We start from the raw sequence: 20,966 nt of genomic DNA on the forward strand, positions 1-20,966 counted from the left end.
TGCAGGTGTATTTGCCTTCCACTCACTTATTTTGAACAATATGTAAGTTTACAGCATCTAGCTCATGAAAAACCATTACTCCTCCCACCCAATTTGTCTGGCTGAGACGTCACGGTATTGTCATTTGCTTTGTTTTATTCTCGTGCCTCTTTAAAACAGTGGTTGTCAAACTTTCGTTTCAAGGACCCCCAAATTGATATTTATTTGGCCACGGACCCCCACCTGAAAAATGTTTGTGCCAGGGACCCCCAGAAGGGAAGATTTGTGTTAAACATTTAATATTTTTCAAAAATAGCACATGTACAAGCTCGCAGTGCGGAGGATGAGCTTGTGGAAATGGATAGTGATTAAAATGATTGTGATTAACTGCTTTGGCTGGGGACCCCCCTTTGAGAACTAATGATCTAACTAGGCATCATTGTAATAGTACACTAGACAATATTTTGAGGAGATTCACCTCGACTAAAGCCAAAACAAGTACCTTTTGCCTCATTATGGTCTTTTCTGTTCTCTAATAAAACAAGTCATGTAAAGGTTGTCAACTTATGGTTTAATTTAAAGGTTTGCAGTAACCCTTCCCCTTAAATTACAATTTAATAATGTATAAATGGAGTAAAGTTATTTCAGCTGGCAGAAATACCATATAGGAGGATCTGTTTCCTATATTCCCACATTACACAAAGGTTGATGCTAGGTCTTTTAGTAAAATATCCCCATTAACTTTATAACACAGATGGGTTCAACGACTATCTTATTGATCAGCTTATTAGTCAACATAAAATATAATCTTAAAAGACAGTCCAAAATAAAGAACAGATGTCATCCTCAAGACAACAGTCAAGAATGTATTTCAGAAAGCATGGCATGTTCCTCTTCCGCAACATTTTCAGTTCAGTCTGATTAAGTACTCAAAACCCATCCACCCATCCACCCATAACACGTCAGTTATCGGTTATCACAACCAGCAGTAAATACAGCCATCAACAGTCAACACACAAGAAAAATAGAATGGCACTGTTTTAAAGGCAAGTAGCAGCGGGGACAAATCTGTCCATTAAGACTGGGAGCACATGCGCGTCATTTTAGATTTCTTTGGCTATTCAAAAATAGCATATATACAATATATTTGTTGTGTCGTGAACCTCCTGGCTCTGGTTCCTAACAAATGGGAGACCACACAACAAAGGATACAACCTATGCACTTTTATTATCCACAAATAAATGCGGCATTATACAGTATTAGACCGTGGGGGGGGGGGGGGGGATGCGGTGTGGCGCCAGCGAACACATAAACAGCTGATTCCGTGCACATGGTATGGTCAATGGCTGTGCGCAGAATAGATTTTGCAACACCACAGAGTTTTGTGGAATTATAGGAGGAACTGTAGGTTCAAGGGCTGGGCTGGAGAGTGGAGGCATCTCATCTTCTGGGCACGCCAACTTCTACACAGGAACAGAACAGAACAGAATTAGCCTGACACTGAGCCTTAACATTTTGTTTCACTCCATAGATGCATTTCCAGACAACATCAAACTGATAAGAACCAGCGTACGCTCGCAGGCCGGGGCCACAGCACTCATGTGTAAAAATTAATCCCATCAAATTTTCAGATGCTGTTTTCCTCTTAGTATGGAGGAAGGAGGTTTAGATGGATGTAGGAAAAAAGAAAACAGTGTCATTCGAAAGGTGCGTGCGTGCGGCCGTTTCTGGAACCAGTTGTAGCACTGTAGCACAACTATTAGAGCTTTATGGAAGTGCACAACGCGTTCCTCTGATACAAATCTAACTGGGTATCATGCATCCTGCACACGTTACAAAGCATTTTAACCGTCCGACCGCCGCATTCCCAGTGGGTGCTCGCTGTCTCCCGTGGGGGCATGAGCTCCCGAGCACCCACAGGATGACCTTAACGACTTTCCCGTTTCAACTTTTCACGTCCTAAAACTCCATTAACAATTAATGAGGATTAATGAGGGAACGGAGCACAACATACTTAATTGCACACTGGTGCTGCATGCCGTAAATAGCAGATCTACAAGCTCACGTGTCTGAATTGGAATAAAAACAAATGTATTTACTGCAGTGAGTGATCCCTTGTCGGCGATCAATCGAGTAGTGAAAACCATAACGATATTATGACAGCCGATTTCAAGAAAGAGACTGGTGTAGTGTGAAATGCTTAACGATCAGATGACTCCCCAACCACTTTAAAAGTCACTTCATTAGAGGACTTTCAAATAAATCTCAACACAAAGTAACAAGGTAAAAGAAAATATGAAACGTACATTGCTGGGAAATGACGAACCCGATGAGCACGGCGATGGCGATCCAATGGTGGTTTGAGAGAGCTGACTGTATCAGGGTGCGCGGAATCTTCTGGGTGTTAGCCTCAGTCCTGCCGGGGGGGGGGGGGGTATTTAATGTATGGAGTCATTTGAAAAAAGAAAATCACATAAGCAAACCAACAATGACTTTTATTTATCTCTCACTCGCTCACCTTTGGACAGCCTCTCCAAGCACTTCGACCTTAGTTGCAATGTCCTGGAGCATGGATCTCATCTCCACCATGTCGGTCTCCACCTTCCGCATGCTGTCTGCACTGGGTGCAGAGTCCTGTAATGACACAAAGAGCACAACCATCATCAATGACAGCTGCAACTTGCTGACATTTTTTAAGAACATTTTATTTTAATGTTTTTATTTAAAATTAGCCATTCAGATTTTTACAAATGTTAACGATTTTAAAAGAAATAGCAGATCTACGAGCTCATAGCGCGGCACGAAGTGACGCGCTATGAGCTTGTAGAGCAGCTTTTTTTTTAATAGCCAAAAAATATGCTACAGACTATCTAAAATCACACAGCTGCTTTCCCGGTTTGAATGGGTTAAATGTGTGCAGGCGCTTGTGTGCCTCTGTGTGTGTTGACAGTTTGGGCATGGTTTAGACGCTCTGTGCCTCTGCTTCTCCGAGGACTACTGTGGGCAGCGAGTGACCCAAATACATAGTTTTTGAGTTTGGTTTCCAAATCGAGGCTAACTGCACACTGCACATTTCAACTGCAAACGTGATTCACACAGCAAAGGCTGTCAAGTTAAGCTGTTTAGGTGGATTCCTCCTCACTATCCCATGCTGCAGAAGTTCCTCTACAGTGTGTTTGTCACATATGATGATGGTACATTAAGGTGGATCTCTTAAAAGCAAGGACTTTTCATCCACCTTCAGTCATTATTACTATAAATGTTTTTTTATGATACATGTACGATGGTAAGAGCTGCAATGATTATAAAACAAACCCATCCTCCACACTGAGTGATTAATGGGCACTGTCAGGCGGGGCGCAACACCACTGGAGCATTTCGCCCGGTGCCATATCTTATGGATGCTTCAGAGTGTGAAACAGCACATGTTCGTTTTGCACCAAGATTACGGTATAGGTGTGTTAGTTGAGTCGTCATGCAATTTAACCCATTAAGACCAGGAACGCATCATGTCATTTTTCTTTGGGCTATTAAAAATTGCGGATATACAAGCTCATAGTGTGGCAACGAGTGCCGCGCTATGAGCTTGTAGATCTGCTATTTTTGAATAGCCAATGTATAAAATAATGGTTAAAATATAAAATGACACCGATGCTTTCCCGGTTTCAATGGGTTGAAGAAAAGGCTCCAACCTTCTCTACGTGCTGCTCTATATGCTGCTCTATGTCCAGCTCTATTGGTCCTGAGATGCACTGGACCAGCCCGATTTTGGCTGGAGGCGCAGTGGAACCGCCCTATAATACAACCAAAACTGTTAGATATATTGCAGTAAAATAATCTGTTATTAATGCAGACAGAGATTACAATGTTGAACAAAAATAATTTTTGGCCATGAGTGTGCAGCCGTTCTGTAAAAACAAAAATATCTCACTTGATTGGACAAGATTGACCGGACATACCGGACATCGGCATGTAAAGCGTCTATACTGGCCTGGAACCTGCAAGGGGGTCAAAGTTCAAGATGTGTTTTTTGTACATGTGGAGCTATTTAATACGTGCAAAAAATATATATAATCGGTTTCTCACCTTTGGAGCTCCCTGTTAGGGGTCATCTGCATGTTGTTCTGCATGGTCTCGGCACACTCCTGGATGTAAGAATAGAAGAGAACGGTGAAAAATGGTGAATGCAGCTTACTGGCATTTAATATTTTAACCATCCACACAATGAATAGTTGAATGTACCACCCGTTTCCTTCTTTTGTAATAATTTCTTTCACATCAGGACATTGTTATAATGATTTATTAGACTCAGTTTAATGTTAGACTTAATTTAACTCATAGTTTAATTGTTGTGTTGGAAAAGACTGACGCGCACACACGTTTCAACGTCAAAACATACTCTGCCTTTTACTCAAGTCTCACACAGTACAGATCATACTTCCTTGTTCTGGAGCGCACTGCGCGCGTAAACTTCACATCCCATAATAACCACACCTCTTAAAGGGACCTAACCTTTATATAGGAACATACAGCAAACCCCTTGTATTACAGTGTGTTATTAGAACATAACATTAATGTTAACAGCCGATTGAAACGAGGCCAATCTCACCGCACAGCAGTCGCCCCGTAACCTCAGTAAACTATGTCTAAACGAACCTAACCTTAATCCGAAACGTAACCTCATTAAAACGGTGCCAAAATCTAACCTTATTCCTAAACTTAACCTCAGTAAAACTATGCCTAAACGTATTTCTAACCTTATCCTCAGTAAAAAACAATATAAGAAAATGGGGGCGAGTGTGTTTTGGGGCGAGTCTTCCGGGCGGCTACCCTGCAACCTGCGTAGTAACACAATGGAGGCTTTTTAGAAGGTGAAATGCAAACAAAAGCCACCGGGAAGATGCAAGTTGGAACGTCTTCTGTGTGGAGCATGTTTATGGACATAATCTGCGGGGACAGACGGTATAAAGTCGGCGAAATGTTGTCTGTCTGCAACACAGAGCAAAATGCACGCGACGCAGCCTGTCTGCGAGTTCTATGTTGGGGCAGGGGGGCCAGGAGCTGACTGACACACATGGCTAATCTAAATACCACGGTGATTTTAGCTATAAATGAGCTCCGGGTCCAGTACAGGTCTAGAGACCCGGTCAGACCAGGTCTAATACATTTGAATTATCCTCGGTTCGCTTCCCCTCGACCGCACCCAAGAGGAAGAGGAAGCCTGTCGATAGTGACATTTTACTTGACGATTGTCATCAAATAATTACGATTAATGATTTAATTGTTTTTGACATCGAACACTGGAACATAATCGATATACAAACACCCCAGATTGCCAGAAACTAGTTTAGCATTATAAATTTGAAGCGCTGCCTGTAGTCAGCCATAGCTACGCAGGCAGCGTGTCTGTGGATTCGTGTTATACACTAATATACAGTAGGCTCCATATACAGTATGCCTGATGTTCTAGTCTATAATCAAAATAATGTTAAACAGTGCGATATAATGTAATGTATAGTCCTGGGAGTTTAATGGTACAATTAAACATAAATTAAACGTAAATCACATATTATTCAAAAATACCAATCAAAGTTAATGAGTAGACCCAAGTCATTCGCATATTCAAATTATTCATTCAATAATAAATAAATGTACATTGTGACAGATGACTGTCTGAGGCCAGAATGATTTCTTACCTATTGGATGTAGTAGATGAGGAAATGAAACGTCGTTGAAAAGATTGAGCGCGGCCATAACTATATAGTAATGAAAGTTCATTAGATACATGACTCTGTCCAAAATCTAATGTTGTAAAAAGTCTTTACAACATTAGATTTTGGACAGAGTCATGTATCTAATGTATCTAATAGGCCTTGGGTGGGGCTTGACGACGCCCCACCCATAAGGAGGAGCACACAGGTTAGGCGACCGCCTGGGGCCCCAAAAGTCAGAAGGCCTCATGAGATTTACCCAAATGAATATTTTTTAAATATAAATAAACTGTTTTTCATTCCGTTTTCCATCCCCTCAAATCCCCGCGTGAAAATGCCACAACAAGACCGCCTATTTTATAAGCTTCACTTCATTTCACTCTGAGCCCCCCCTCAGTTCACACTGCAATGGTCTATTCCATATGCCACCGCCCACCGGCCTACCACCGGCCAATTGCAAGCCACCCTGGGCAAGACTTTCCTCCGAGGTGGAAAGACTGGTAGGTTAGTCCAATATCTAATTTAGGTGCAGGTTGTTTCAACATCTAATCAAACCATGCTCCTATTAGTCCAGGCAAAGTAGACTTTTACGACAGACTAATTGTAAGAGTATTTCTTTCACCATACACCATTTCTATGAGGTGTCTAGAATAACATACTAAAAGTCCTAAGAAATCCTAGTTGCAGAAGTATGTTTTTTTCTCATTAATCCAAGATGTGTGCCAATATCGCCTGACAACAATACACCCCAATGGGCTTATTTTTCCCTTTCCTCCTATCACAATGAAACTTTCCAGAATGAAAGTTAACATGAAAAGTAACATTTTTTGTATTACAAATTTTTTTTTTATGACTTTGAATATGCAAATGAGCAAAAAAACTACTAAAAATACACCCTAAAAGGCGTTTTTTCCCCCTGGAACTCATGAAACGTAACACAATGAAAGTGGATGATGGCAATGCTGCTTTTGGACTGGCCACTAACCTGAAAACTTCCCGGCTTGGTTGCACCTGCCAGGGGTATAACCCCGGCCGGTATAGTCCTCAGGGTCACGGAGGCACACCAGCCTCCCCACCACGACAAGGTAGCAACAACAGGGGAGGGTTTTTTTTCTTTCTTTTTTTTTCTTTTTTCTTTTTTTTGTTTTGTTTTTTTGTCTTTTCTCCAGCCTGGATCCTCGGCCCCTTCTCTTTGCTTCCATGGCTCCCCCTATGTCAGTTCCTGTCTTGTTCTTTGCTTAGTTCTGGGTCTGGGTCGTAGTCATCCGATAAATCTGGCAACTGGGAGTTTGTACAGCTGCTACCACGACATTCTCTGCATATGGCAGTGCAAGGGAGCCCATGTTTTTTGCATGTGCATCTCTTTGTGCTGCAGTCTTTCTTGCAACCACAGCAGACAATATCCAATAATTCTGGTGGTGCTGCTGGCTGATCAGTCATTATTGGCACAAATCTACCATCCATCACATGCCACCCCCAGTCTTTAGGTTCCATGCTTTCACTTCTCCCCTTCCACTCCATCATTTGGTAAAAGACACGCAGACTATGGAACTTTGCAGCCGTTGATGTTGGTGGTAGAGTTTGAGGTTCTACTGGAGATGTGGTCTTAGACACCTTATCACAGAATCGCCTGTGTCTCAGCATATCCAGTGATTCATCCTTGTCACCCCCATACAGTGATACAAGAGCCTTTTCACCAGCTGCAATGATGATGCCCTTTTCCACATTTTCTTGGGACTGGCTGAACACCTTAGCTTGCTTGAGAAAGCTAGAGTCATTCTTTACTTTTTTCAGTGCCAATCCCTTTCCTATGCCAAATAGACGTGAAGTAGAATCACAGCCTAAAATGGCAAGGATGAAGAGGAGATTGTCACACACATTGGGACCCAGTAACTCCTTTATCTGCGTTATGCACCATATTCGTCTTGTTTTTGTTGCCTTCTTTGGTTCTGGGGCCAGAAACAGCTCTTGTGCATTCAGATCAGCATGATGCAACAAGAGAACTAACAAGTCTGTGTCATCACCAACTAGGACTGTGTCTTTTGTTCTGGAAGAGGCAATGGCAGTTTGGACAATGAGCACATCAGCATCATGCTCTGCATGATCTGTGATACACCCAGCCCTCTCAAGTTTATCACTAAGATAACCCAAGAAACGCTGTTTGTTTTCCTTATTCTTAAGGAACTCGTCCTTTTTGGATCTGATGATCATGTCCCCAGAGAAATGGACAGTCACACCTGGATTAGATCCGGTCCGTCGTAGGTGGGTGGTGTCTTTTATGGTTGGTTCGTCTTTGTAGCCATCAAACACGATGACAGTAGCCGTACCATATTTCTGCGTGACATATCTCACATACATTTCACACACACTGTCATATGTGGAACCTTGTGGCCATGGTAGACGATGTAGTAATGCACCGCCATCAAGGACATGCTGGACATCATCACTGGGTTGTCCCCAGCAGTGATGTCCAGCATGTTTCTTGGGTTATCTTAGTGATAAACTTGAGAGGGCTGGGTGTATCACAGATCATGCAGAGCATGATGCTGATGTGCTCATTGTCCAAACTGCCATTGCCTCTTCCAGAACAAAAGACACAGTCCTAGTTGGTGATGACACAGACTTGTTAGTTCTCTTGTTGCATCATGCTGATCTGAATGCACAAGAGCTGTTTCTGGCCCCAGAACCAAAGAAGGCAACAAAAACAAGACGAATATGGTGCATAAAGCAGATAAAGGAGTTACTGGGTCCCAATGTGTGTGACAATCTCCTCTTCATCCATGCCATTTTAGGCTGTGATTCTACTTCACGTCTATTTGGCATAGGAAAGGGATTGGCACTGAAAAAAGTAAAGAATGACTCTAGCTTTCTCAAGCAAGCTAAGGTGTTCAGCCAGTCCCAAGAAAATGTGGAAAAGGGCATCATCATTGCAGCTGGTGAAAAGGCTCTTGTATCACTGTATGGGGGTGACAAGGATGAATCACTGGATATGCTGAGACACAGGCGATTCTGTGATAAGGTGTCTAAGACCACATCTCCAGTAGAACCTCAAACTCTACCACCAACATCAACGGCTGCAAAGTTCCATAGTCTGCGTGTCTTTTACCAAATGATGGAGTGGAAGGGGAGAAGTGAAAGCATGGAACCTAAAGACTGGGGGTGGCATGTGATGGATGGTAGATTTGTGCCAATAATGACTGATCAGCCAGCAGCACCACCAGAATTATTGGATATTGTCTGCTGTGGTTGCAAGAAAGACTGCAGCACAAAGAGATGCACATGCAAAAAACATGGGCTCCCTTGCACTGCCATATGCAGAGAATGTCGTGGTAGCAGCTGTACAAACTCCCAGTTGCCAGATTTATCGGATGACTACGACCCAGACCCAGAACTAAGCAAAGAACAAGACAGGAACTGACATAGGGGGAGCCATGGAAGCAAAGAGAAGGGGCCGAGGATCCAGGCTGGAGAAAAGACAAACAAAACAAAAAAAAGAAAAAAGAAAAAAAAAGAAAGAAAAAAAACCCTCCCCTGTTGTTGCTACCTTGTCGTGGTGGGGAGGCTGGTGTGCCTCCGTGACCCTGAGGACTATACCGGCCGGGGTTATACCCCTGGCAGGTGCAACCAAGCCGGGAAGTTTTCAGGTTAGTGGCCAGTCCAAAAGCAGCATTGCCATCACCCACTTTCATTGTGTTACGTTTCATGAGTTCCAGGGGGAAAAAACGCCTTTTAGGGTGTATTTTTAGTAGTTTTTTTGCTCATTTGCATATTCAAAGTCATAAAAAAAAAATTTGTAATACAAAAAATGTTACTTTTCATGTTAACTTTCATTCTGGAAAGTTTCATTGTGATAGGAGGAAAGGGAAAAATAAGCCCATTGGGGTGTATTGTTGTCAGGCGATATTGGCACACATCTTGGATTAATGAGAAAAAAACATACTTCTGCAACTAGGATTTCTTAGGACTTTTAGTATGTTATTCTAGACACCTCATAGAAATGGTGTATGGTGAAAGAAATACTCTTACAATTAGTCTGACTTTTGGGCCCAAAATGAGCTAGATTGCCTGGACTATATCTGTAATATATGTTTTAGATAGCCAAAAACACGTTTCTCCTAGTCAAAACTGTATTCTCACTTGTCATAATTGTAATTAAAGATATCCATAATGCCATTCTTACTAGTATAAATTGTATTTCAAGATATCTATAATTTAATTTCTCCTAGTCAAAATTCTATTTCAGATATCTTAAAATCCGTAAAAAAAAATACAAGTGGCCGTTTTAACATTTAATAGCTAGACTGGATATGTATACTAGATATCTATAATTCAGTTCTTCCTAGTCAAAACCAACGTTTCGGATATCCATAATGACATTTCCTCCTAGGAGGAACTGTCATTTGAGATATCCGAAACGTCATTCTTCCTAGGAGGAATGACGTCACTTTTCCCATTCATGTGTATTGGGCTTTTAGTTTCGGATATCCGTAACTGCATTCTGGATATCTAAAACCAACATTCTGGATATCTGCAATGGAATTCTTACTAGGAGGATCTACTCTTTCAGATATCTACAATGCAGTTCTTACTAGGACAAACTACCATTTTAGATATCCAAAACTACGTCATTTTAGATATCCATAACTACGTAATTTAAAGGGGGGGGGGGGGGGGGGGGGGGCTTATTGTACAGTTTTCTCTCTTTTCATTCTTTTAATCATCCATTTTTTGTAATATTTTCAAGCAAAGGACCTACTGTACACATGTCTGCTATCATAAACAAAGTTTTTTAATTGATTAACAGGGTGTGAGTTATTAAACCGAATATGTTAAAAAATTTAATTCTTGAGATACAATTCTAATGCCTCGTTACACTGCTAAAAAACGGCACTAAACTAATCGTTTTCAATTATACTTCATTCACGCACCATTGTTTTCATACCAAGGATGAAGACTATATGTAGGCTAAGTGATAACTTACCATATGTACCAGAAAATGTCAAAACATTAAATTGGAAAACGTTTTTAAGTAAAATAAGGTATACATGATTAGAACAAAATTAAGCTCTAATATTTATAACATTTCTACAAAACCAGTACCGATATCATTTATGGACATAAACACGTTTGAGATAACGTGCATATCTACATTACTTAGGACCATTTTTTTTTTTTTTTTTTTTTTTTTTTTGGACAAAATAGCCAATTTTACATCAGGGTGCCCAGATGTCCCTAGTGCCCACCTATCCTGTATTCTCTGTAAATTGCAGGTGGCCTGGGCTCACAGATCAACAAATTGTCAAGAGACAACACTTTTATCCTGTCACCACTCACCAGTATGGCTAATATAGTGCAAACTATATGCTCTTTAACCCCTGCATTGCAGAGCAGAGAACAAAGAGAGAGAGTTCCATCCATGTTGCACAACAACGCCTGATAAGTCTATTGAGAATTACCGAGCCATTCCGGATGGAAAATGGAACGCTCGTCGCAAAACACACTGCCCCATTTTTTTTTCGCAGACCGAGGCCGCCGGTTTAGACGCGGGGCAGGGTGTTTCAGGATGACGGTTCTTCTTCTATTATATTTCTGAATGGAGAGGTGCTCGTCTCGTCTGCGCAATGGAGAACCGGTTTGACGGCGAAACTTTTCTAATGGCCACTCATTAACAATTTGGCCGAATGCAAATGAGCCCCATTTGAGAACAAAGGCGACTTAAAGGGTGAGGGGCTGCTAATGTTGTTATGTTGATTTTTCCCCCCTGGGGGAGCAGGGTTTTACAGACCGGGCCATGGCCTCGTTGGCCCCAATGAGAATACGCCTCTGCCATGTTGGTCACTTTATTAACGCCTTGTTATAAAGTAGGCTACCTGGCTGGCAGGCTTTCGTTTCATACGGGAGGCATGCGTTAATCCGACAGACCTTTTCTCCGACTATGTGGCATCCGCGTGCGGTTAGGGTTAGGGTGCGGGTTTGGTTCATGCCAAAGGCCTATTCAATGTGTATAATAGCTCCAATCGGAACCTCTCCTTCCGCTATATAGCTCATCTCGGAGCTATACAGCGGAGGGAGAGGTTCCGTAGGGCAGGGGCCTTCAACGTTTTCAGGCCAAGGACCCCCTAGCTGAGAGAGAGATTAAGCAGGGACCCCCTCTTCTATATTGTAAACAATTGTGTTTCAGATTAACTTTTTTGTTCACTTGGTCTGCTCTTTTTTCCCTCTACGCCTCTTTGCCAAAAATACCAGCTCTACAAGCTCACAACACCTCGCGCTGCGAGGCGTCAAGTTCTCCTCAAAAAAGGGATATTAGGGTTCAAATGGTTAAGGAAAAAAAAAATCATAACACAAAGATTTAGCGGACCCCCTGTAGTAACTCCGAGGACCCCCTAGGGGTCCCGGACCCCCTGTTGAAGACCCCTGTTCATCCATTCATCCATTTGGTTCCTTACTGACCCCCTGGAACCCCCTTAAGGAAGGACTGGGAGAAACACTGCACTAGGTGAACATTCACCAAAAATAAAGTGATTAAGAAAGAATCTCATTGTCAGATTTTTCTCTTATTTTTTAAATTGCTTAGATGATGTTCTGCATAGTAGTGTATATCTGTCTGTCATTTAATGTCACTATGAATTGAGTACAAAGGACCCCAATGGAAACAAGGCAATGGCTTTCTTGTGTTTTTTAATTCCTGTCCATGACCAGAATCTCTAGCCTAAGCCTATTGCTTGTAGAGCGAACAGCCATTCTCCTAATCTAGGCTAAATTGTCTAATTGTGTTAATTTAGGATATTCTGGCATGTTTAATTATCAATTTGCTGGGGAGCCCCTTAATGGCCCTTGTTGGTCCCCGGACCTCATGTTGAGTACCACTGACCTAGGCAACAACTGACATTGATATAATTAACCAACATGGCTCCAGTGTGATCTGGATATGGAGAGGACATGTGTAACCCTAAACAAAGGTGAGGATTGGACTAATTTCAGACAATGGCGACATTAACATAATAAATGTATTTGACAATCAGCGTGGCCATTTGCTCGTATAGGATTATACTGAAGCATCAATGAGCGTTCGATCTTGGGAACCCATAAAAAAAAGGAAAACAGCGCCCTCTGCAGGTGGAAGGAAAGCGATCATATTGCAGTTATAGATATCTAAAACTGCGTTATGGATAGGAAGAATTACAATTACGGATATCGATAATATAAATACAGATATATTGAACTGTATTGTTCCTAGCACAATTGCAGTTGTGGATATCCATAATTCAATTAGTACTAGTCATAATATGAATTGTGGTTATATTTAATTACATTTTGGATATACAAAATGTAATTATGGAGGTCTGGAACGATTTTTTTGACGTCATTCCTCCTTGGAAGAATGACGTTTCGGATATCTCAAATGACAGTTCCTCCTAGGAGGAACTTATTTTTTTTTTTACGATTTCAAGATTAATTTTGACTAGGACAAATACAGCTTTAGATATCGTGAAATAGAATTTCTGCTAGTAAGAATGTCTTTTGGATATATTTAATTACCATTATGACTAGTAAGAATACAGTTTTTACTAGGAGAAATGCTATTTGAGATATCTAAAATATAATTGTAGATAGTCAATCAACCCTTTTATGATAAAATGGCATCTTATCTACCTGTCACCAGATATCAAAACAAAATGTAATTATGGAGGTCTGGAACAATTTTTTAATTTCGGATATCTAAAATGGTAGTTTGTCCTAGTAAAAACTGCATTGTAGATATCTGAAAGAGTAGATCCTCCTAGTAAGAATTCAATTGTAGATATCCAGAATGTTGGTTTTAGATATCCAGAATGCAATTACGGATATCCGAAACTCAAAGCCCAATACAAATGAATGGGAAAAGTGACGTCATTCCTCCTAGGAAGAATGACGTTTCGGATATCTCAAATGACAGTTCCTCCTAGGAGGAACTTATATTTTTTTTTACGATTTCAAGATTAATTTTGACTAGGACAAATACAGCTTTAGATATCATGAAATAGAATTTCTACTAGTAAGAATGTCTTTTGGATATATTTAATTACCATTATGACTAGTAAGAATACAGTTTTTACTAGGAGAAATGCTATTTGAGATATCTAAAATATAATTGTAGATAGTCAATCAACCCTTTTATGATAAAATGGCGTCTTATCTACCTGTCACCAGATATCCATAACATATTTATGTATATCTGTAATTGTATTTTTCCTAGTCATAATACTAATTGCAGATATCTGAAATTACATCTTACTAGTAATAATATGAATTGTGGATATCCATAATCCCATTTGTCCTAGTAACAATGAATTAATGGATATACTAAATGTAATTACGGAGGTCTGGAATGATTTTTCAATTTTGGATATCTAAAATGGTAGTTTGTCCTAGTAAGAACTGCATTGTAGATATCTGAAAGAGTAGATCCTCCTAGTAAGAATTATATTGCAGATATCCAGAATGTTGGTTTTAGATATCCAGAATGCAGTTACGGATATCCGAAACTAAAAGCCCTATACACATGAATGGGAAAAGTGACGTCATTCCTCCTAGGAAGAATGACGTTTCGGATATCTCAAATGACAGTTCCTCCTAGGAGGAATGTCATTATGGATATCCGAAACGTTAGTTTTGACTAGGAAGAACTGAATTATAGATATCTACTATACACATCCAGTCTAGCGATTAAATGTTAAAACGGCTTGCCATAAATACTAGCAATTATACTACTCTTATGCTCACTAAGCGTATGCTACACACGCCTACTTAATTGACTGGAGTCCCCCGGGGTCTATACTAGAGCCCCTCCTTTTTTACGTCTACACTGTCGCTAAAATAGCTGATTTACAAACTTGTAGACAGGTATTTTCAACAAATGTTCGCCCCCAGAATGGAGACTAGGGTTCCCGATTTCCGAAACTGTGCAAGTGATGGCTTCCAAGGGCTGTGCTTCCCCCAGGGCCAACAAACACAAGCCTTCCTCTGAAACAGACAGGCACATGCACACACTTAACTCAAATGTTTGTAGTAGACAGAGGGAACAATATCATCGTATTGACAGGACCACTTTTCCCAGCACAGAGCTGAGCTAGATGAGACCTTGGTAAGATTAGAACATCCTCTACATCTCGCAGACTCAAGTAGCAGTTATATTATTGTGCATAATTCAATTCTATGGAAACATCATGGAGGGTGTAAGTGCCTGCGACACTTGTTTTAAACTTCATGTATTTTATTTTGAAGTTATCCTGTCGTTCACGTTGTTTAATTTTGGTTCACTTTACTTTTCCTCTTATTTTGAAATGACTCGCTGCCGCACCGGAACTCATATAGCTGTGCACGCCCCCTTTGACACTCTTTCATTGACACTGAGTAAGACGGCTACACTCAGACGCTCTGTGCAGCGACAGCGTGCCTCTCCAGGCACAGCCCTTTGTTTGTCACACCAGCGGCAGCCAGGTAAATGTTTGGTGTTGGCTAGTGTAACGTTGAATCACTCTTATTCAAAGAACATTTCAGTAAAGCTCTTATCATTTACAGTTGCAAACGTAATGCAGCCGCTGGGGTTTGGGGTTTAAATGCCCGAAGTTTATGACGCTCCTTTCAGCTCTACCCCGGTTTGCGGAGCAAGGTTAGGATGATTTGTTTGTTTGTTTATTTGGTATCCAATTGTTGTATTTGTTTATTTCATTTGAGTATGGTTCTTTTGGTTTTGTTTTTGTTGTCCTGGTCTTGTTATTTTGGGGAAAAGTAAACTAAATGAACAATGAAGAATCACTATTTAAATGAATTATGAATCTTATTATTGAATTGAAATGAAAGTTATTGAAATGCATGGATTTTATTGGTGTGAGACTGAAAAGATATGAATTGTAATATTTATTTTTTGTATGTTTACAGTTTTCACGGTGTTCAGCATTCTAATAAATGACACCAGTTGAGACCAATCCTGCCTGATCATTCAACATAATCGGGGGCAGCAGCTACAGTGAAAACTTGTCGCAGAAGAGACTCAACGGCGACATCATCCATTCTACAGCCACCTCTTCAAAGCAGCCATTGCCCAAGTTAACACAACACAACACAACACTCATACCTCACGGTAACATTCCACTTTGAAAGGACAATTGTTGGGTATCCTATTTTCTGGACTCAAGGCTTCTTAAAGGACAATTAAAAAACAAAAAACAAAAAACAAAAAAACTATATTAAAACAAAAGAACAAAAAAAAGGGTGAAAAACAAACGTTCGGACTAAGCAATTCAAAGGTTCTATGTGAAGGTATTCAATTAAGGTTCTGTTTTAAAGGTTCTATGGTATTGAAGCTGATGAATGAATTGAAGGGGACCTTTGAGTAATGACATTTATTGGTTGGTTTGTTCTGACATACTTTGTTTGAGTGTTTAAAGCGTTGTGGTCTGTCTTATAAATTCCCGTTGTTTATGGTTCTGAAACTAATTGTGGAAATTTAAACAAAATGTCTAACAACGGAGAGCCAACGGTCAACACACAGGTCCTTACTCAAACCGAAGGGACAGCTGACAACACTCAAGATCCTACTGAACATGGAGTGACCACTGTACAACAGGTCAGATCAAACACACGTGTAAAAACCCTAACAGAGAAGGGCCAGCAGATGCAGGAAGAGACACTGAGGAAATTGGAAAAGGCATTTACAAAGGCTTACACCTCATGGACTCACTCGGCCAGAGGAATCCGTACAGCTTTGAAAACATTTTGTTCATCGGAGGACCTTCATGAAATAAAACGTATCATTCAAACCAAGCACAACGCAATAAGTGAAATTTACGAATCTCTTCAACAATACTGCTCTCCAATTCCGGATATTGTCAAGAAACTGGACTCTTGCATCACCATCACCACCGAAATATGTGACATGGCAAACAAACACCTGGAAACCATTAATAAACCATTCAATGAGCAGCTTGCTAAAGCAAGGGTCAGGATAGCCTTAAACAAGGGCGACTATGGCTCTATTTTCGGACACACTGTAACAGAAACTGAAATTTCAACACCAGATGAAGCAGAAAGCCGCAATCCATCACGTGGAACTCATACATTGCAACCAGAAACACCATCCATAGCCACATCTATTATCAGTGATCATTCCAATTCTTCCTCCAGAGCCTCCAGTAAGCGTGCTGACGCTCAAGCAGATCTGGCTGCAAAACAAGAGAAAGAAAGATGCCTACAGGAAATTCAAATTCATAAAGCAAAACTACAAGAAGCAAAAACAAAAATAAAGCAGCTCAAAGTCCAGAAGGACGTCAGAGTAGCAGCAGCACGGGTCCAGGCCTATAACAACTTTGACAGCGATTTTGAGCCCTGCTACAATCCAACCAACAACCAACCACTTTCTACTACTCCGACTGTTACATCTCCAAAGCCATTTACATCCCAGCCTGCACGAACAGCCAGCAAACAACCAGTCACTCTGGATACAGAGGATCTAACCAGATCACTCATAAACTCTCTAAGTATTAACCGTCTCCCGGCTCCTGAACCAACCATCTTTTCAGGACAGCCATTGGAATTTGTGGACTGGCAAATGTCCTTTATGGCACTCATCGATAGACAGCCACTATCTGCAACTGAAAAAATGTTTTATCTCAAACGCTATTTAGCTGGAGAAGCCCTCAGATCAGTGGAAGGGTTCTTCTATAGAAATTCAGAGGAGGCATACAATGGAGCCTGGAGGGTATTACGCGAGAGATACGGAAACCCGTTCATTGTACAGAAAGCTTTCAGAGACAAGCTAATAAAATGGCCTAATATTGGTGCAGATGAACCATTTGCATTACGGGACTTTGCTGACTTTTTGCAGAGCTGTGTGGAAGCAATGCCTTACGTCAAAGGATTATCAATTTTAAATGATTGCGAGGAGAATCATAAGATCCTCAAGAAGCTACCGGACTGGATCGTCCGTAGATGGAGCAGAGTGGTGGTAAAGGAGATGGATGCATCCGGTGATTACCCCAGCTTCACACATTTTACGAAGTTCCTTCAAACGGAAGCTGGTATAGCTTGCAATCCTATCGCATCTCCCTTCTTGGTGAAGAGCAGACCAATAGATGACAGAACATCTAAAAGAACTAGAGCCTTTAACACCAGCACTCAGAAGGATCCACATCCACAACCTGTATTCACCTGCCCCATTTGCACCAAGGAAGCCCATGGTATTGCTACCTGCCCCACTTTTGCAAATAAATCTTTGGAAGAAAAGAAAGCTTACATCTTTGAAAATAACCTGTGCTTCGGATGCTTAAGAAAGGGTCACGTAAGCAAAGAATGCAAGAGACGCCATACCTGCAGCGTGTGTGAACGACCTCATCCAACTTGTCTACACATCGACAGAGATAGGAGACCGGTGGGAGAAACGGTGAAGGAGTCTACTTCCTCGGATAACCATGCAGGTGGAGAGATCCATACCGCCACGGCGCATACAGTATTCCAACGGGCTTCTGCCACTTCAAGCATTGTTCCGGTCCTACTTTCATCTACGGAGGAGCCACAGAGGGAGGTTTTAACCTACGCCCTACTTGACTCACAGAGTGACTCCACATTTGTTTTAGAAGATCTCCTTGGAGAGCTGAAAGTGGACACGCAGCCTGTGCGTCTGAAACTCAGCACCATGACGGCCATTGACTCTGTTACTGCCAGCATGAATGTCCGAGGACTGCAGGTTAGAGGTCTGCGCTCTGAGAAACTGATCCAGCTAAATCATGCCTACACACGCAATTTCATTCCGGTGGACAAGTCTTCTATCCCCACCAAAAATACGGCTCTGCAATGGCCCCATCTGAAACATCTAGCAAACCAACTGCCTCCTTTGCAGGACTGCGCGGTAGGATTACTAATTGGAACCAACTGCCCTGCAGCACTAGCACCCATTGAGGTAATTACTGGAGATGATAACGACCCCTTCGCTCAACGAACCGTCTTGGGTTGGAGTATAGTGGGCTCCTCAAATCCACGTCTGGATCGGCCAGGGAACCGGAGTTATGTTCATCGAATTACAGTAAAGGAAATACCAACTCCATCACCCACTGATGTGCCGACAATCTTGGAGTCAGATTTTAATGAAAGGAGGTTAGAAAATAAGGATAAATATGTATCCCAAGACGATGTTCACTTTGTGCAACTCCTCAGTGACCATAACCGACAGAAGAAGGATTTACACTACGAGATGCCTCTCCCCTTCAAAACGAGCAATCCACCGGCCCTACCCAACAACAAAAGGTTGAAAAAATTGAAGGCCAACAAAGACTATCAAGACCAGTATACGGCTTTCATGGAAGATATGCTGTTGAAGGGTAATGCGGAGTTGGCCCCCCAAATACCTGAGGGACAGACGGCATGGTACATACCACACCATGGTGTGTACCACCAAAGGAAACCAGGAAAACTGAGGGTTGTGTTCGATTGTTCAGCCAAATATCGGGGCATCTCTTTGAATGATGAACTATTGACTGGCCCTGACCTGATCAACTCATTGGTGGGAGTGTTCTGTTGCTTAAGAAAAGAAGCCTTAGCTGTGATCTGTGACATTGAGAAAATGTTCCATCAATTCTCTGTCCATCCTGACTTGCGCAACTACTTGCGATTTCTCTGGTGGGAGGCCGGAGATCTGGAAATTGATGCTGTAAGACTAGAGACTTTCCTGGCAGAAAGGGAATGCGAGTTTGTCTTCAATGCACCCTCAGCAAGCCACGCTGTAGGCGTATGGGATCGCCAGATTAGAACTGTTCGAAATGTACTTGATGCTGTACTCTCTCCGTACCCTGGTCGACTCGATGATTCTCCTCTCAGAACGCAGTTCTATGAAGTCATGGCTATTGTGAATAGCCGCCCTTTGGAACCCTTGCCACCAAACCATCTCATTTTGATGAAGTCCAAGGTTGCCCTTCCACCTCCTGGGGAGTTTGCGAAAGAAGACGTGTATACAACAAAAAGGTGGCGGCGAGTTCAATACCTGGTCGAGCAGTTTTGGAGCCGTTGGAAAATGGAGTATCTCTCCAACATCTCCACAAGGCAAAAGTGGCATACTCCCAGACGCAACCTTAAAGCGAACGACGTGGTCATTGTCAAGGAAGACGTCCTGCATCGAAACCAATGGCATATTGGACGAGTCGTGGATACTACAACAGACGAAGATGGTTTGATACGTCGCGTCAAGGTGTTGATGGGAAGACAAGACTTAACCTCTAAACCCTCTGCCAATTCAGAAATTGGTTCTCCTCTTAGAGAGTGAATGACTGCATAATTTCAAACTCTCATTGATCTTATTGAGATATTGTGAATCATGTGTCATGATTGGTGGGAGTGTAAGTGCCTGCGACACTTGTTTTAAACTTCATGTATTTTATTTTGAAGTTATCCTGTCGTTCACGTTGTTTAATTTTGGTTCACTTTACTTTTCCTCTTATTTTGAAATGACTCGCTGCCGCACCGGAACTCATATAGCTGTGCACGCCCCCTTTGACACTCTTTCATTGACACTGAGTAAGACGGCTACACTCAGACGCTCTGTGCAGCGACAGCGTGCCTCTCCAGGCACAGCCCTTTGTTTGTCACACCAGCGGCAGCCAGGTAAATGTTTGGTGTTGGCTAGTGTAACGTTGAATCACTCTTATTCAAAGAACATTTCAGTAAAGCTCTTATCATTTACAGTTGCAAACGTAATGCAGCCGCTGGGGTTTGGGGTTTAAATGCCCGAAGTTTATGACGCTCCTTTCAGCTCTACCCCGGTTTGCGGAGCAAGGTTAGGATGATTTGTTTGTTTGTTTATTTGGTATCCAATTGTTGTATTTGTTTATTTCATTTGAGTATGGTTCTTTTGGTTTTGTTTTTGTTGTCCTGGTCTTGTTATTTTGGGGAAAAGTAAACTAAATGAACAATGAAGAATCACTATTTAAATGAATTATGAATCTTATTATTGAATTGAAATGAAAGTTATTGAAATGCATGGATTTTATTGGTGTGAGACTGAAAAGATATGAATTGTAATATTTATTTTTTGTATGTTTACAGTTTTCACGGTGTTCAGCATTCTAATAAATGACACCAGTTGAGACCAATCCTGCCTGATCATTCAACATAACCGGGGGCAGCAGCTACAGAGGGGTAGCCTACAGACTAAACTGAAAATACCATGATGTCTCTGTTATGATGAAGACAGCAGTTGTTTGAGCTACTTGTTAATTACTGGGGGGACCTGTCTTCCAGATTAG

The 20,966-nt window shown here is 41.5% G+C and overlaps 1 protein-coding gene across 1 annotated transcript; it reads right to left on the reverse strand.

Annotated features, from left to right (window-relative positions):
* Nucleotides 1–450: 450 nt before the first annotated feature.
* On the reverse strand, nt 451–5,808 carry LOC311058335 (uncharacterized protein). The gene is made up of 7 exons (XM_084075741.1): nt 5,677–5,808; nt 4,067–4,125; nt 3,912–3,978; nt 3,673–3,774; nt 2,499–2,614; nt 2,287–2,396; nt 451–1,443 (listed from the first exon to the last, which is right to left on the reverse strand). Coding segments are annotated over exons 2-7 (441 nt in total). The 5' UTR covers nt 4,111–4,125; nt 5,677–5,808; the 3' UTR covers nt 451–1,441.
* Between the last annotated feature and the right edge of the window lie 15,158 nt (nt 5,809–20,966).

This window comes from Gymnoscopelus microlampas, assembly GCF_963454915.1.
Source record: "Gymnoscopelus microlampas genome assembly, chromosome: 13".
Lineage (NCBI taxonomy): Eukaryota > Metazoa > Chordata > Actinopteri > Myctophiformes > Myctophidae > Gymnoscopelus > Gymnoscopelus microlampas.

What these genes read in the sequence shown, in the direction of transcription:
- LOC311058335 (XM_084075741.1), bottom strand. Translation starts at nt 4,110, where the DNA reads ATGCAGAACAACATGCAGATGACCCCTAACAGGGAGCTCCAAAG. An exon ending in CCTAACAGGGAGCTCCAAAG is followed by an intron (nt 3,979 to 4,066) that starts GTGAGAAACCGA and finishes ACCCCCTTGCAG; the next exon opens with GTTCCAGGCCAGTATAGACG. An exon ending in CTTGGAGAGGCTGTCCAAAG is followed by an intron (nt 2,397 to 2,498) that starts GTGAGCGAGTGA and finishes CCCCCCCGGCAG; the next exon opens with GACTGAGGCTAACACCCAGA.